The 18,455-nt window shown below is 47.6% G+C and overlaps 1 protein-coding gene across 1 annotated transcript in view; it reads left to right on the top strand.

Annotated features, from left to right (window-relative positions):
* LOC135829149 (uncharacterized) overlaps positions 1–18,455 on the top strand; it is a 40,300-nt gene that overhangs the window by 6,580 nt on the left and 15,265 nt on the right. Inside the window, exon 3 of the mRNA XM_065341555.1 lies at positions 12,646–12,911. Coding sequence (XP_065197627.1) covers positions 12,646–12,911 — 266 coding nt within the window. The remainder of the gene's footprint in view (positions 1–12,645; positions 12,912–18,455) is intronic.

Raw genomic sequence — 18,455 nt, 5'->3', positions numbered from 1 at the left:
AACTTATCCCTTGCTCATTCAGCAGCGAGGAAGGCAACCAACCGCACCTTGCTTTTGCCCACAGACAGAATGTCTGCCCACTCCCAGCCATTTGGCAACACTGTATGCAATGACTCTCGCGCAACTGCATGACAAGTACTCACTGCAGAATAACATAATGATATTCACACCATATACCATTGTGGCACACCGTGACACCAATCATGAATGGCAACATATTTATCGTTGATCAGTTGCCTACTGGGTCGCTCCGTTGCCGAGAAAGTCACCTTTGGGGACTGTGGAATCACCCGCGACACCGGCAACGTTAACATGATAATGCTCATCTTCAACAAAAACAAAACATACAACAGTGCTATGATAACTTACCTCCAGTCACCAGGAACAAATCCAGTGCATTCCGCATATGAATAGAGATTGCACTAGTACATGACTGTACCATGTACACCAGTCGTAGAGTAACAAAACAAGAAAGATGGAAAGATGGAAGTTATCGGGTCTATACCATCAGAGTTTTTTTTTTTTGAAATTGAAAACCCACAAACCTTCAGACATGTGAATGTGCACATGATATACAGCGTACATACGTATGTATCGAGAAGGCAGCACAGAAACGGAATGGTGGTTAGGCCTGGGCAGCTCATCCGACCGTGGGTCTCGGAGTCAACACCGAGCAGATGCACCGGGGGGGGGGGGGGGGGGTGTAGCTTAGGAGAAAAGGGATGGAGCCAGCGTGATCATAGTATGTAATGCATATGCAGAAGTAATATGTAAATATTAAAAACAATAGTGTGGTGGACCTGCGCAGAGGAAAGGCATCATAGACATGATCTACATGTACGTGTATAACATATAAGTGAGCTAGGGCACATCATACACACACACATATGCGCATGTTCAAATAGGAAATCAACCTGATAGGCGTTCGCCTATCAGGTTGGGTAATCCTGAAATAAAGATATTACCGTACTTCCGCGCATATAAAGCCATGGCGTTATATCCGAATATAAGGCCACCCTCACGTATAAAGCCATGGCATTATATCCGAATATAAGGCCACCCTCACGTATAAAGCCATGGCATTATATCCGAATATAAGGCCACCCTCACTTATAAAGCCATGCCGTTATAAGTGAACAAAATTCAATGTGGATGAAGTAGCATCTGGCGTTAAAGGTGAGTTCAATTCTTTCAGTAAACCTACAGCAGCGGTGATTCTCCCTGCATGTACCCGGCCCCACTCACACATGCCATACCGCCACCACACCTTCACACAAGGTTGTATGCCACCTTGTACACAATATGTTTACAATTTGAAATTTCCAGGGAAAATTGAAAGTACATGGATGCTCGACATGAAAGTGCAACGGCACCATACCACTACTCGAAGTTCAAACTCTGCCGTTTTTTGCATGTACGCGTCTCTCACTTTTAGCGCCATGGCGTTAAAACCGAGGCTATTTTCTCCAAATATTTGGTCTAAAACAGCGATGTTTCACCTATAACGCCATGGCTTTATATGCGCGGAAATACGGTAATATTATTAAGGGGCCGTCCGTAAATATCGAACTTTTTTCACCAAACGAATTATTTTAGTTTAGACCCAAGCCCTTCCTCCCTCCCCTCAAAACGTAAACATTGTTGACATACATACATACCATAAGTCGCGGATAAAAGCCGGGTTTGCATACAAGCACATCGCGGATAGAAGCCTGAAAATCAAACGGGTCAAGTGCATATAAGCCTGTCGCGCGTAGAAGCCTGGTTTCTATGCAAGTGCGGATCGGGTAGGTCAAGAGTGCATGCGCGATGTACGGTGCATAGTAAAACTGTCGCCGGTAGTCAGTGGTAGATGTACGCGTGTCGCGCATATCAGTGGTGCAGATGAGCATGGTTTGCATACAAGCCTGGTTTGCATTAAAGCCTGATGCAGAAAGCGGCTTATGTATACAATAAATAAGGAGGCCGAGGGTTTATTGGTCATAAACCCAAGGCCGGAGCATTTATTGTATTTTAGAATCAACCAGTAAAAACTACTGAATCTCCAACAACAAAATTAGTGGACAACTGTTTAATTGTATTTCTATGACAACTCGTGTGCTGAGCGAGTATTTGTTGTCATTGGTTCAATTTCTTTTACTCTTCATAGGCTATCAGATCATTTTCCTTATTCGGTCTATTTATAACCAGTATCCATAATGAGAGTGTGGTCTGTCTCCATGGTTACCGGTGTTCTTTTCATAACTATAGTCACTTCTCCTTGTTAGACATTATCTGGAAGGCCCATTCTTGCATATTCCAACAGCAGCCAAGGGTGCTAGCTCTCTTGGTTATGCGGACTAGGTCCGATCCTAAAAAGGTATTTATAAACTGTTTTTATAAACTGTTTTTATTGGATAGGACATGATTATGTTGAATAAACGAGGTTTGTGTCAATTGGAGATTGACTTGGAGTTTTACGAGTTGATTCTAAATGCTTCTAAACCCGGCTTTTATCCGCGACTTTACGGTATACAACAGCCATGTACATGGATCAATGTTTTCAGAAACGAAATTGGTCAACCCCCTCCCACCCCATAACGAAATTATTTCGTTTTGTGAAAAAAAGTTCGATATTTATGGACGACCCTTAAAGAGAGTATTATCGTACGCTCACATGAACACCACATACCAACCATGTACACACACACACACACACACACACACACACACACACACACACACACACCTGTCCTGTCCTGTTGAGCCACTGCCATGAAGGTTACGTGGGCCCCGGAGGGGCAGCTGAGAGAGAGGAGGAGCACACAGCCCTGTGACGATCCAGGTGATGCGGTAAGCAAAATCGGCGGGAGCAGGCGCAAACACACGTGAAACCCTGACGGTCCTGAACGGTCGGACGACTACAAGTCCGCGAGCAGCGATGACGGGCGCAGCCACGTGTAGACGCAAAGCAGCGGTCACAAGCATGACAGTGAGCAACGCAGCACGCACACACACATACACACACACACACACACACACACACACATACACACATGCACACACACACACACATACACACACACACACACACATGCACATGCACACAGATGCATAGTCATATATAATATTTGTGCATAGACTCACTCTCCCACAGTAACGTCCACAAACCACCACGCCGAGTCCCTACAGCCGATCGGTCGCCCAGTCCCAGTGGCTTGAGCGCAGGAATCGGTGGACGCTGCACTTGAAGGACTGCAACCTTTTCTGGTCGGGCTGGTCCAGGAGGTGTTGGCGAGGCAACTGGTTCCAGGTGTCCAGCCCTCCTTCAGGGAACGACCGGCGGACGTTGTTGCAGGAACTGGCTGGGATATCAGACTGCAGCAGGTAGCGGTGGCCGGCCGCCACCCGCGCTTCCTGCCTGGTGTTGGTAGAATGTTGGTCGTGGTCTGGTACTGCTTTGGAGGGGGGGGGGGGGGGGCGCAGCATTCGGGTTAGCATCTGTGGGCCTGTCAGGTAGTGGATTTTGTAGAGATAGCAGAGAGCAGCCACTTTGCGCCGGTATTCGTGGCAGATATGCGCCTTCGCCGATCAGATGCAGGGCTGTCCGCTGTACAGCATCAAGTTGGGCCAGAACCATCTGAGACGCACCCATCCAGACTAGCATGCCATGCTCTAATACTGGGCGAACAAAGCCGTTGTAGACCATGAGTCGGCAGCCAGGGTCAAGCACTGCTGAGGCCTTCTTCAGGAAGCCCAGTCGCTGTGTGGCGCGCAGGGCTGACTGTCGAATTTGCTGGCAGAATGTCAGTTGACGGTCGAAGGCTATCCCAAGTAGCTTCAGGCACTGGGTGTCAGGAACCATTTCACCTTGGAATGGGACCGGAGGGCAATCCCAGGGCCGACGGTGGTGGCTGACGTGGAGAAGGTATGACTTGGCAGAGTTGGCAGCTATATGTATTGGATTCTGCTGGTGGGCAGAATGACGCTAGGGGTGTGATTGATATCCACTGGTAATTGGCTGTCGTCAGTGTCAATCGCAGTACCTTCACTATTTCATGTCTCAGGCATTTTACCGTCCGCACAACTTGTACCATAACACCATAGATATCCACACGAGAATGGTAATAAATCCAGATTAATAAGGACTTCTTCATTGCAGTTGGCGCAATCTATTAACGGGATCGCGTCTTCAGCGTCTCCCACCTCCAAACTGTAATTATAGCTGGCCAGCCTGTTGTTTATTGGCAGACAAGAATTGCGCTGCTTCTTCGAAATGAGCGTTAGCATGCTAACGCAAGTTAGCAGCCAGTCCAGCGAGCTGGCCCGATTTGCGCGCATGCGCAAACCCCTCGGGCGTGCGCCCAAAACGATCCCGTGCAAGGTTTCTTGCAGGATCATTGCTGTTGTTGACTTTTGACCTTGTAACTCGCAGAACGTTTTGTTTCCACCCTCCCACCCTCTACCTCAACTCACGTTTCTGGCTCATACGTGAATACATGCTCTCAACCGGTTTTCCGCATACTTATATATTTGGCATTTGGCGGCTCCATGCGGAGTCATTTGGCGGCTCAGCTGCGAGCCAACTAGCGGCTCCAAGCGGGGCCATTATACGCTTGCTTCGATACTTTAACCAGTTGTCGTATAGGCACTCGCGGCGTAACCCAACATACTGTTGCTCTGTTGCGAGGTGGGGAATGCTAATAGGCAGTTTATTGAGGTCTGTCCATGACATAATCAGAATTGCTGTGCGTGGAAGGAAAGGTGCAACGTTAGATTGCTGCTGGCCATAGGCAGCAAACTGCAACCGTGATCTGGGCTTCAGCTGTCAGACTTACATTGACAGAGAGATAGCCGCATACTGCACATACTACAAACTACTGACTTCATGCCATTGCCTCATGGATCAGAAGTCACCACACTGAAAGAAGAACAGCAGAGGAAAACAGAACTGATACAGTCAGCAACAAATTTGCTCCTTCATTTCATTCGACAAATTTGATAGTCGTGCAATGCAAGAAAAAAGTCAGAGAGCAGGAGAGCTATTAATATAATGGGCATGCACCAGTGCTTTGATGCCCATAATAATTTGATGCTCAGAATTTCACCACAACCATACACGTATACTGACATATCTACACGATGCGACCTAGTACTTAACAAATTCAGAAAAAAACTAGTACAGGTAGACTCCCTTTAATTCGAACCTCAAATTGCCAGGCCCTAACTTCGAATTATCCAGAACTTCAAATTATCCAAATGCAGCCCCATGCACTGATATGTATGTCAAAATGCTTGAAATCGCATGCTGAATATTTTTTGCACATTTTTATTTGCATCAACAAAACATAGGTACGGGTCATGTACAACGGATCATCAAAACACTGGATCGACACAAAATCATTTTGACATTATCTTCATCTTCTAGTGAAGAAGTTGTCAGTCACTGCAGCTTTCCTGAAACAATTTCAACGGAAAAGAACTGCGCTCAGTGCGCTGCCTAATCCGCGTCATGAAAGGCCAGTGGACAGCAGCACGTCGTTCTGAAGAACGGAAGTGGAGCAAAGGCATAGACAATATTTACGACAATAGTGTTGTTGTGCGCCAACATCTCTGCGCACGAGCTGGCGCGGTAAGAAAGGCCATCGAGATCCGCGAAGAGAGTCAGCCACCTGGAAGAAGTCGTCTTCAATCAAACCTTTGCAATTTGCCTCGCACGGGCTTGAATCAAATTTCGAGAGAAGGTGGGTTTCTTGAACGCTATAGTCGATCCTGCAGCGGACCATCGATCGATTTTTGAGCTACTCTTGGCTAGAGAAGGAGAAAAGAATGAACTTCGAATTACAAGGATAGCAACTCAATCTCACTTCGAAATAAGCGTTCAAAGGACATATCCAATGTACTGTAAACAGCTCTTCTGTACGAAGACTGGGTTCGAATCATCCAACCGGCGCACTTTTCGTACTTCGAATTATGCATTGATTTTGACTTGAAGTGACTTGCAGAAGATCGGTACGACAAAAAAGTTCGAATTACACGGAATGTTCGAATTATACCGTATTCGAATTAGAGGGAGTCTACCTGTACTACTACTCCTAGTAGTACCTGGCTGGCTAGGGCTAGGCCCTTTGACACCGATATCTCATATCGGGGAAATCCCACCATGCGGTGCCGCCGAGAGTCGTAGAATAACTACCCCCCCCCCCCCAGTTCGCTTGACGTGAAAGAAGCAATGGCCGGGTTGGACGAAAAAAGTCTCTTTTACTAGTCGATGCATTCACTTGTGAAGGCTACGAAGCGTGCAGTCGATGCCCGGGAAGCCTTCTCTTCAACTTGGCATCGTCAAAAATTGTGCGAGAAGTCGGAACAAAATTTCTAGAGGTATTTTCAGGGACTGGCTGCTGAACTATAAATGACTCGACACTCTTTACTGTGCTTTGCAGTGTTGCAATAAATAGACTGTGCACTCATGTGCACGTGTACTGGTTTCCTGTGTTCATGTCTGGAGTAGTCTGGCTGTCATGTTCATTGGCGGGCTGTGTGGTCATGTGCTTCACCATCTTAGTGCAAGACAAAGCTGTCTGAACTATCTACGTGGAAATAAAAATTTATTTAAAATTAGCTACATGTTGCGTGGTATCACCACGCAACATGAAAATTAGCTCACACAGATCAGGCTTGTGCGTACGAATACAAACAGCTTCAAGGACCTTCAGCTGCTGGAGATAACGTGCACGACACAGTGCAGAGAAATTGGAATCGCCACACACACACTCAAATAATCGGGACGAGATAACAAATGCTAGCACACAGCGTACTTCTTACGAACTTCACCCTCATCAGCTCCATCACCTTCCCTGCCACCTGACTCCTCATCGTCCGTTTTTATCGCCATCACCACCAGCCGTCTCATTGCCATCCGCCTCTTCGTTATTGTCCTCATCATCATCCGCCTCCTCATCATCCGCTTCGTCGGCATCTCCCTCGTCATTATCCGCCTCGTCATCGTCCGCCGCATCATCAAACAACTCATCTTCAACGCCAGTCAGTCTCATATCATCCGTGCTCTCTTTGCTACGCCTTCCCGGTGCCTCTGTTCATAGCTCATCAGCGTTTCTGATTTGTGTTTTGTTTTGCTTCTGGCTTCTGTTTACCTTCGCTGCTTTGCATGGGCCTTTGCCATTTCTGAAATATATCTCTGTTGGGTAATTCGCAGTCGACCTCTGCTGTCTGCTACAGCATGCTGCAGTGCACGCACAACGGGACACTGTGTCAAAGAAGTGGGTCCAATTTCTGTGATTGACAGCACTGTAGTTGTTGCGACTATGTATTTATTTATGTAAATTTTATATCATTATCTCATGGCACATCATGATGACGGCCAGTAAAACTGAGACAAGGGGTAAAAGCCAACCACAGCAGTAAAACAGATAAAAGAATACAAATAAAAGGCAAAGAAGGCAAAGGAGGAGACAAACCAGCAGGATGTCATGCAAATACATGAAACCTATTATTGAGCAGAGATTTTAGCAACAAAATTATCCATCGACGTGCTGGTCTTGGCCTGCGTTGGTAATGTTGCCCAAAACACATAACCAGCAAAGATCGGGGATCTAGTGAAAAGGGACTAGACTCTAGGTGTTGCTTGGCAGGTGTAACAAAGATAGCGGTGGAGTCGACGAGAACAACTGCGCTGTATGTGAGGGAGTGAAAGCCAGAGCATCTATGGGCAGTAGGAAGGCTGAGAGCAGAGGTGGCCTGTCCACGGGTCACCACAACTGTGTGGGTAGCGTGCGTACGAAGCTGACATAGTTACTGCAGAAGTAGACTAGCCTGGCTGTGGACACAGAGATAAGTACATAGAAGGAGTTTAAGATCAATATGCTATTTTAAACAGAGCAGGTTGGACACATGCAAAGCATGGGGGTTGGTGTAGTGCGGGACAAGCAGAATATTTTTTAATGGCAGCATTCCCAGTCTGCAATAGTTTCTGGTAAATTCTTTCACTTAAATCTTTGACATACACAAAACTAGAATACTCTAAGCTGAATTGTATGATGGCTAAATAGAACATGCAACGGGCAGCATGAGTGAGGTCATGCTTGTGCAGCATGGCGGAATGCACCTAACTTCTTGTGAACAGTGTTGCAGGCATTATTCACGTGCCGCTCAAAAGTCAGGTACTCATCTATTTTGACACCAAGATATTTGGCATTGGTGGACAGTGGTATATCAACGCCTTCACAAGTCAGCTTGAGGTGGCCGGGAATCAACTTTGCAGGCTGCCTAAACAAGACAAATTTGGTCTTCTGGGGGTTGAAAATCAGGCCCTCCTCCGTTAAAGGGGAAGTCCGGTGAAAATTTTATATTTCACAGTCCGTAGAGTTCTGGTCGCTGAGTCGAATGGTCTTTGTCCGAGGAGGCTGCGGCCTATGGTTCGTCAGATACGCCCAATCGACCATGTGCGAATTTAAGCGCTTATCACCCAGATCCAGGTGATGACGTCACAGCGTGCAGCCAGGTAGCCACACCATCTAGTCGTGTACAAAATGGCCATATTCGCAGCGCGTTCGATTGGGGAACCGTTTGTCACAGCTTCTTCGGACCAAGACGGTTCGATTCAGTGTTACAATCACTACGTACCCTGTGATTTGCAGCTCGGTAAACCTCGAGGTTACAGTCAACTTCGCCTATAATGACACTCGGCGGGGCATCAAAAGGTGTCCTTATTCGCGAAGAGTCGTTATATCCGAAGTCTCATTATATGTAGGGGTGAAAGTGACTGTATACCGTATTTTAGCCGTTTCCGAGTTGGACTTTTTCCGTCAGTGCTCTACGGCTCTAGCAATGCGCTGCGTGCATGCTAGCTGTAGTGCAGTCAACAAACTTATCACACACGGAACTACTCCCGCACTGCCGTGCTGGGCTAGCTACAACAAGACTCGAGACACAAGACTCAGAAAACTAGTCAACACACGGACTTGTCATGTACTACACTCGTATCAGTCGTATTGTACAGTCATGTAGTCAGAGAACGTGCGTTTCTCCTTGCCGGTGCCGGTGGTTGTGCTTTGAGAAAGAAAATTTTAGTTTTCCGCTCCAGTCCGGCCTCATTTTTATGCTGCAGCGATGAGTGCACAACCGTGACACGTGACAAAACAGCAAACAGCTCCCGGACCTAGAACTTTCAGATTCCATAGCGTTGCGAGCAAAGAGTCGTGCCCGTGGTTCAAAGAGCCTGCACTGTTCTCCAATTGAGTAGTCCGTAATATGCCAAGTTAGCACCAAAACATCACCATGTGGCAGGCTACTTGAGTCTAAGCGAATCGGTATGGAACAACATTTAGAGCACTCGCATCACTCTTCTCCATTTTGGCGACCCTGCTCTCCAGCGATCTGATAATTATATCAGCCTCGTCTGCAATAGCTGCTGCTTCTTCATCAGTCGGAAACTCAGTAGCGCTCACTCTTGACCGGCCCGCGCGGCCATTTTTCAGCTGAATACCGAGGTTCTCAGCACCAGACCAAACTCATGAAGGTCAGCCATGGCTGCATCCTTACTCGCACAAGGGGTTAGGTCTTCAGGGTCGCTTGCACCACCTAATATCAGTCGCCCAATCATTTTGAAATAGCATGGACACTATTGCTTTCACGCACTCGTTTTGACCTAGCTGCGCGCTATGACGTTGCGGAGGGTGTGGCACGGCCGCATGACGTCATGGCGCAGCCCCTGAAACTCAGTTTTTCAAACGGAAATATCTCGAGAACGCTTTGTCGGAGACACGTGGGACCAACACCATTCGACTCAGCGCGCGAAACTCTACCGACCCTGAAATTTAAATTTTCACCGGACGTCCATTTTAGTGCTTGGTGCAGGCGGGTGAGGTCTTCCTGGAGCCTATCTGTTACAGCGCTGTAATCGTTGCTAGCGACGTACAATGCTTTGTCATCGGCATATATCTGGCTGAGAGAATGGTGAAGAGAACACAAGATATCACGGACAATCGTGGATATGGCGTCTTATTTGGAGACGTGTTTTGCTGAGCCGTCTTTGTGCGAAGGAGCATACTTTGCAGTTGCAGTTTGAGTGTCAAGTCGTACCTTTTTCCCTCCCTCCCACCCCTTTCAGGGTGGCATATTGTTTATCCGGGTGGGAGGGGAGGGCCAAACGGGCCGCATATGTTGTCTGTATGTTGTGACGCTAGATGCCAGGCAGTCGTGTGAGCCCTCGGTGGGAGATTTGGTGGCATCGGTGGCCGTTTGTGCGTCCTCAAGGTGATATCGGCCCACGGTGGGCAGTTTGCAGACCTCAGGTGGCAATTTGCGCGCCCTCGATAGGCTGTCTGCTGGTTTAGCCCTCGACGGGCAGTTTGCTGGCCGTGGCGGCTATTTGTGCGCCCTCGGTGGGCAGTATGCTAGTTTAGCACTCAACGGGCGATTTGCTGGCGTCGGCAGCCATTTATACACCCCCGGTGGGCAGTATACTAGTTTAGCCCTCGGTGGGCGGTTTGCTGGCCAAGGCGGCCATTTGTGAACAGTATGCTAGCTTAGCCATTCGTGGGCCCTCGGTGGGCAGTATGCTAGCTTAGCCATTCGTGGGCCCTCGGTGGGCAGTATGCTAGCTTAGCCATTCATGGGCCCTCGGTGGGCAGTATGCTGACTTAGCCCTCGGTGGGCGGTTTCCTGGCCTCCGTGGCCATTCATACACCCTTAGTGGGCAGATGCCAGTTAAGCCCGCGGCGGGTGAGTTGGCAGGCCGCGGGGGCTATTTGAGCGCTCCCGGGGGACAGTATGTGGTTGGCCCATAGCGGGCTGGATGATATAGCCCCTGGCGGGCCGTGCGGCTTAGACCCGGTCCTTATGCGGGTCTTTTCTTCATCACCGTCATGCATCTTTACTCAATCACTCAATCGATTATCTCAGCTTGCGATTGCAATAATCGCTCAAGCGATGGAATCTTTACTCGTTGAATTATAGCGCTCAACGAACGCGCATATCATCATACGCTCAAAGACTTTTCCGCAGTGCGTTGGCACTTGATTTTATGTATGATGACTGGCGCTCTAGTTTATCGATTGCCTTGTAGCAGTAGCTTTCCCGGAGGCTATATACCATGGAATAGTTATAGAGATTGGTTGCCTGATTCACGGGTCTTTCTGGGTGGCGTGTTTTAGTGAAAATGGACCGTTTTCCCTTGTTGCTAGAACCCTAGCAGCAGTACCCAGCCAAAGAGATAAACAAGACTCCTGGCAAAATAACTCCTGACTACAACATCATACATCCACATGCACACTTGCCTAGACAAAGACAGTTTGGGGAATGTCATTACAACTAACATCACTAGGTAGTTCTAGAACAGCCTGCGTGTCTGCAAGTGCCAAGGTGTGTGGGCATGTGTGATGTACTAGGTATGTGTGATGTACTAGGTATGTGTGATGTACTAGGTATGTGTGATGTACTAGGTATGCGTGATGTACTAGGTATGTGTGATGTACTAGGTATGTGTGATGTACTAGGTATGTGTGATGTACTAGGTATGTGTGATGTACTAGGTATGTGTGATGTACTAGGTATGTGTGATGTACTAGGTATGTGTGATGTACTAGGTATGTGTGATGTACTAGGTATGTGTGATGTACTAGGTATGTGTGATGTACTAGGTATGTGTGATGTACTAGGTATGTGTGATGTACTAGGTATGTGTGATGTACTAGGTATGTGTGATGTACTAGGTATGTGTGATGTACTAGGTATGTGTGATGTACTAGATATGTGTGATGTACTAGGTATGTGTGATGTACTAGGTATGTGTGATGTACTAGGTATGTGTGATGTACTAGGTATGTGTGATGTACTAGGTATGTGTGATGTACTAGGTATGTGTGATGTACTAGGTATGTGTGATGTACTAGGTATGTGTGATGTACTAGGTATGTGTGATGTACTAGGTATGTGTGATGTACTAGGTATGTGTGATGTACTAGGTATGTGTGATGTACTAGGTATGTGTGATGTACTAGGTATGTGTGTGCATCACAACACAATGCTTGGAATCCACTGCTCGCTCATTTCCTTCATAATTATAGCGGTACTATATTGCGGTGCTATGTTGTGCAGTGCACATAACAGACTTACTGAAACCTATCCCCAGTCCAGTTCGTGTACCAGAAAGCAGTTATCCAGGTCTGCCAGCGCTGAACACACTTTACAGTTCTATACCATCACTGCTGTATCACTATTAGAGGCTGGCTGACTTTGATGTAGATCAGTCCAACCTTTCGACCTAGGCCCAACAGATGGTGACTTCGCCAACAAGTGATTCATTAGTTTTCAAAGATGTCATGTTGACAGATACATGTTTAGCAGAAGAAGATGCTGCGTTCCCTGTCCCAGTATTTACCTATACACCATGCAATCCCAGTATTTACCTACACACCATGCAATCCCAGTATTTACCTATACACCATGCAATCCCAGTATTTACCTATACACCATGCAATCCCAGTATTTACCTATACACCATGCAATCCCAGTATTTACCTATACACCATGCAATCCCAGTATTTACCTATACACCATGCAATCCCAGTATTTACCTACACACCATGCAATCTTACCATGTACAAGTAGACATTGCTTTTCAATGTGCTTATGTTTGTACTGTAGCAATGGAAACAGCATCTGAAGAGGAGAGTGAGGACAAGTATCTACCACCAGGTCTGGCTGAGTACGGTGATCACTACTACTCAACCAATGCACCTCATCCAGACCTGGTGAGAGCATGTGAAGATGACGATGTGGAACAAGTCCGACAAACCGTGAATAGCGGCACTCCAACTGAACCTGTGACTAGACCGGATCTCTTGGAACAAGTGCCGAAGCCATACTTTCGCGTTTGGAAGTTTAGTGAGAGAATTCCCATGACAATCATGGTAAGTCAGAAGTATCTCCTCCATCCCCTCAAATGAATCATGCTTTGCAAGTGCCGCACCAAAGCAATTTTCACCTCTCAAACTATGTACAACTTGCAATTAATTTCTACGACTTTCAGCGGTGCATTAGTTTAGGGCCGCAGTGGGTAGGGGTTTTGTCGGGTAACGGGTCCGGGCATTTTATCCGGGTAGCGCGGGTACCCTAATGGGTATTTTTGACACAGTTTGTACTGTGAGTGTGCACTTGCGCTACATAGAAATTGTACAGCAGCATGTACATGTAGCCATGCTATTTACATGCACCGTTGCAAAAACACTGTACTCCAACCACCCGATCGGGTTCTCAGGAGAAAAAATGGATACCCTACTACTTCCTCCGGCAAGAAAAACTTCGTGACTTTTTGACATTACTTTTCATTTTTTCAAGGAGTTACTGAGCTCAACAAAAGTGTTCTTTTGGATTAGAAACACTTCAATACATTCAATCGACATGTCTACAATATTTATAGGATTGAGTAGTCTGAGTAGAGTCTCAGTCTGGGTTGCCATCGCTCGACTCATCACCGCTGAAACCGTTCCAAGTCGCAGGTCGATTAACGTGATGTCGTATGTCACGGAGGAGCTTCTCGTGTCTCTGATCGTCTTCGCTGTTACCTGAGTGCCTTCCCCAACATCTCAGCAGAGACCACGGTAGCGCTGCAGCGCTAGTACACATTGCGAATTTGCTCTGGCTCGAGGATGCCCCGAAGCAAACACAGGCAGCGCCACTCATTTCAAATTTTCTCCGAGGGATATCATAGTTGTACCAGCACTTCCCGGCGGCCACGATCAGATCTAGCCTTCTCACCGGTGTGTCAACCAGGACACATCGCTGAGGCTGCTAGAAAAGGCGAGATCATCCACGTTGAGGTCTGGGCTCTGCAGTGGCTGAACGGCTTCTATTATGAAATTGTTCATATTGCTTTGCTGCGTTAAATGGCGATTGTCACATCTCTGAGTTGTGGAGTTTTGACATCTTGCCGACCTGTTCGCATGCAGACAGGCGTTTCGGGGATTTCAAAGCTATTCATTTTCCACTCTTCTTGCACGTCAGTGCCATTGTCCTGCTCTGTCAAGTTTTGAACTAAAAAAATAGCTAAGACGAGCAATGAGCGCAGTGCTTTTCTTCCCATTGCGCCTGATGGCTGAACATGAAAAAACACGTTCGCTTTGCTTTGTTTGCAGCGTCGACACCCTTGCTCTGCGACGACTGTCGGCTCTCCAAAATATGAATCATGCTTTCCTACAATTCCGAAATGTCATGTCAGTGTTTAAGGCTAACATAATCAGAGAGAGAGTGAGAGAGAGAGAGCGAGAGAGCGAGAGAGAGAGAGAGAGGGGGAGAGAGAGAGAGAGAGAGAAAGAGAGAGAGATAACAGCAGCGAAAAGTAGTGAAAAAAGTCACGAAGATTTTGCTTCAGGAGGAAGTACCCAATCAAATTACGGGTAGCACGGGTACCCTACTACTCGTTGACACTCCTGCATTAGTTACATCCAGAGTACATAGCCCCTCAACTATCGGTTCTGTCCTGACAGAATTCAAAGTTGACATCATCTTAATGACAAAGCGTGTAGTACATATCTCGTCGTGTACCTGTGGAGGACATATGATCCCATGTAACGCGTTGACAGACAGTGAATACGTTGTAAGTCGCTCGCTAGAGAACTATTACATCATACAATTTTGTAGGAACAGCACTGTATCTGGAAGGTGCACACCTTTTTAACGTATGATATACCTTTTCGTTACAATCCTTATTTTCTGAGAAACAGAAATCAGATAGAAACAAATTACATAGAAAAACCAGAAGTGTATTTGCAATCAATGGAAGCGTCCTAGTCAAACAAATATTGGCACACAGCACTGTGTTGCTAAACTCAAACTGTTTCTTGTGGGAAGAAGAATGGGACCCTGGAATTCTAAATTCATTTCCTTCTTGTCACATGCCATGATGGCTAACTTTACAATACACAAAGTTACCAACGAATGTCTGATGTTCCACGGACCGGGATAGTGGGACAATGCATTTTCAAGCTTTGAAAAACTCACACCGCATGACCATGACTACCATCTGGAACACACAAGGGGTATATCCTTCGTAAGCCGAGATTGAGGAGGCATATTAACTAATTTTGCTTTCACTCAGATAGAAACCGGTTTGTACATGGGGTAGTGGTCTACCCGAGAATGTACTCACGAGTGGTGGTCTACCAGAGAATGTACTCACGAGTAGTGGTCTACCAGAGCATGTATGTGGGTAGTGGTCTACCAGAGAATGTACGTGGGTAGCGGTCTACCAGAGCATGTACTCACAGAGAACGTGCCGGAGAATATACTGACGAGTAGTGATCTACCCGAGAATGTACTTGGGTAGTGGTCTACCAGAGCATGTACGTGGGTAGTGGTCTACCAGAGAATGTACGTAGGTAGTGGTCTACCAGAGAATGTACTTGGGTAGTGGTCTACCAGAGAATGTACGTGGGTAGTGGTCTACCAGAGAATGTACTTGGGTAGTGGTCTACCAGAGAATGTACGTGGGTAGTGGTCTACCAGAGAATGTACGTGGGTTGTGGTCTACCAGAGAATGTACGTGGGTAGTGGTCTACCAGAGAATGTACGTGGGTAGTGGTCTACCAGAGAATGTACGTGGGTAGTGGTCTACCAGAGAATGTACGTGGGTTGTGGTCTACCAGAGAATGTACGTGGGTAGTGGTCTACCAGAGAATGTACGTGGGTAGTGGTCTACCAGAGAATGTACGTGGGTAGTGGTCTACCAGAGAATGTACGTGGCTAGTGGTCTACCAGAGAATGTACTTGGGTAGTGGTCTACCAGAGAATGTACGTGGGTAGTGGTCTACGAGAGAATGTACGTGAGTAGTGGTCTACCAGAGAATGTACGTGGGTAGTGGTCTACCAGAGAATGTACGTGGGTTGTGGTCTACCAGAGAATGTACGTGGGTAGTGGTCTACCAGAGAATGTATGTGGGTAGTGGTCTACCAGAGAATGTATGTGGGTAGTGGTCTACCAGAGAATGTACGTGGGTAGTGGTCTACCAGAGAATGTACGTGGGTTGTGGTCTACCAGAGAATGTACGTGGGTAGTGGTCTACCAGAGAATGTACGTGGGTAGTGGTCTACCAGAGAATGTACGTGGGTAGTGGTCTACCAGAGAATGTACGTGGCTAGTGGTCTACCAGAGAATGTACGTAGGTAGCGGTCTGCTAGAGAATGCACGTGGGTAGTGGTCTACCAGAGAATGTACGTGGCTAGTGGTCTACCAGAGAATGTACTTGGGTAATGGTCTACCAGAGAATGTACGTGGGTAGTGGTCTACCAGAGAATGTACGTAGGTAGCGGTCTAATATAGAATGCACGTGGGTAGTGGTCCACCAGAGAATGTGCGTGGGTAGTGGTCTACCAGAGAATGTACGTAGGTAGCGGTCTACTAGAGAATGCACGTGGGTAGTGGTCTACCAGAGAATTCACTCCGTGTACCATATTCCACACTCGCAGCCACACACTAGCCAAAAAAAACAAGGCAAGAAAGTAATAAAGAGCAAGCCGGCCAGCAAGAGAGATGTCAGTGCAAGACACGGGCAGAGCAATGGCATGGTGTGGATGACTGGGCAGCAGGGTAGCACCTGAAAATCCGACTCCCTAAATTTCCAGCCATGACCGCTAAACCGGGCTGGCGGAAAACTTGCCTTGCCGCCAAAAAACTCTTCTACTAATATGGGAACTACCCAACTGCCAGTCACAACCAAAAAGCCGAAGATAAGCAAGTGGAAGAAAGCAATCATAAAAAAACCCTGAGCCCCTCGGGACAGAAACACAGCATGCGACATGCCATGGAAAACCAGAACACAGCGGACAAAACAAGCAAAAACGGACAGGACCCAATGGTGGGTGGGCGGTAAAGCTCGAAGCTAACATGCTCGAAGCTAACCATGCCATAGCATGTGGCAACTGAGCACTACTAGCAAGGCTAAAGCTTCGTGATTCGCAGCATCACTCGTTCACGGGGCTGTGTCCACGTCGTCAATCTGCCACTCTCCTCGGCGGCATACATTCCTCATCGTCAGTCAGTGGCCGCCCAATTTGCCGGAGTTACAACTGGACCAGATGCCAAGGGGAGTGTGGGAGAGTGCACCTCTACAGTAATGTCAAGGCCGCCACCCAAAATTTGGCATGCATGGCCAACTCCTCCAGCAACTGGCCTAGCACATCAGCTCCACCCGCCGAACGGTCAGGCAGATCCCGACCCAAGCATGGCGGGGCGCCACGCCACTAGCTCTGATTTGAAGCAGGCATGTGAAGACAGTAGTAACACACAGTTTCTGTCACTCATCATACCAGCCAGCCCTGTTCTTGATTCCAATATGCCATGTATTCACACGCCCATCGATGTTGTCAGCTTTACTAGACTGCTCACTGATCATTTAGGCAAGGCATTCTCTTCCTGCGTTAGCAGGGGCTTACAATCTGGATTCCGCATAGCCTTAGGCTTCATGGGTCAGACTGTGACAGACTCAAATCTTCCCTCATGTACTGAATATTCCGTGTACATATCAGAGTATCTGGCAACGTCCTGTGCACAAGGAGAGACCTGCGGCCCTTATTTCATCCCTCCATTTCCATCATTCCAGTACTCCGGCATTGGCATGGTGCCCAAGGAGAATGGTAAACTACGCATTTTCCACGATTTATCAGCTGCTGTTGGCAAAAGCGTTAACGATGGCATCGACCCGTCCACATTTAGCCTGTCTTATATCCGGGTTGACAACGCAGTGCAAACAATCATGGCCTACGGGCAGGGTATATTGCTGACACAGCTGGCCATCCGCAATGCATTCCTCATTCTGCTCATCCCTGTGCACCCACCAAACTGGTCTCTACTTGGTATTCAGTGGCAAGGACAATTTTACTTTGATCGAGCGCTGCCATTCGGCCTACGCTCCAGCCCACACAACTTCTTGGGAAACCCTCCTTTGCGTCAAGCATCGTCGCACCAGGCAGAACAGTTACACGGCGCTTATGGCATATCAATAAGAGTTTAGCCGATCGCCGATGCGCTGTCTAGTTTCAACCTGCAAGCATTCCATCAGCTGGCGCCATCGGCACGGCAAGCCCCAGACACTGCGATCTGCTTCCCACTCCTGGACTGATGTGGAAGGTTGCGGACCTGGCAGCCATGGTAATCGGTCTGACAGCACTGCACACGTACACCGCTTGCAAAAGGAAATTTACGCAAATAGGTCCGTAGGGGAGAAGGATGCCCATGCCGGCTACGAACATAATGCTCAGCTGCTTCGCAGCACACTTCCCACAACCGGTGAAACCACGGACAATTCATGTCTACATGGCCGTAGTGCGCAACACACATCTCGCAGCCACTCCACAATCTTGCCTGGTTGCGCCATGCCGACATATTTGACTGCCTATCCACCTGATACCAATGACGCTCTCTTCCTCTACAACTCTGGGAGATTCCTGACTAGGCAGGA

The sequence above is a fragment of the Sycon ciliatum genome, chromosome 13, assembly GCF_964019385.1.
Source record: "Sycon ciliatum chromosome 13, ocSycCili1.1, whole genome shotgun sequence".
Lineage (NCBI taxonomy): Eukaryota > Metazoa > Porifera > Calcarea > Leucosolenida > Sycettidae > Sycon > Sycon ciliatum.
Note: the sequence above shows the minus strand (reverse complement) of the source record. Positions and strands in the feature narration are given on the sequence as shown.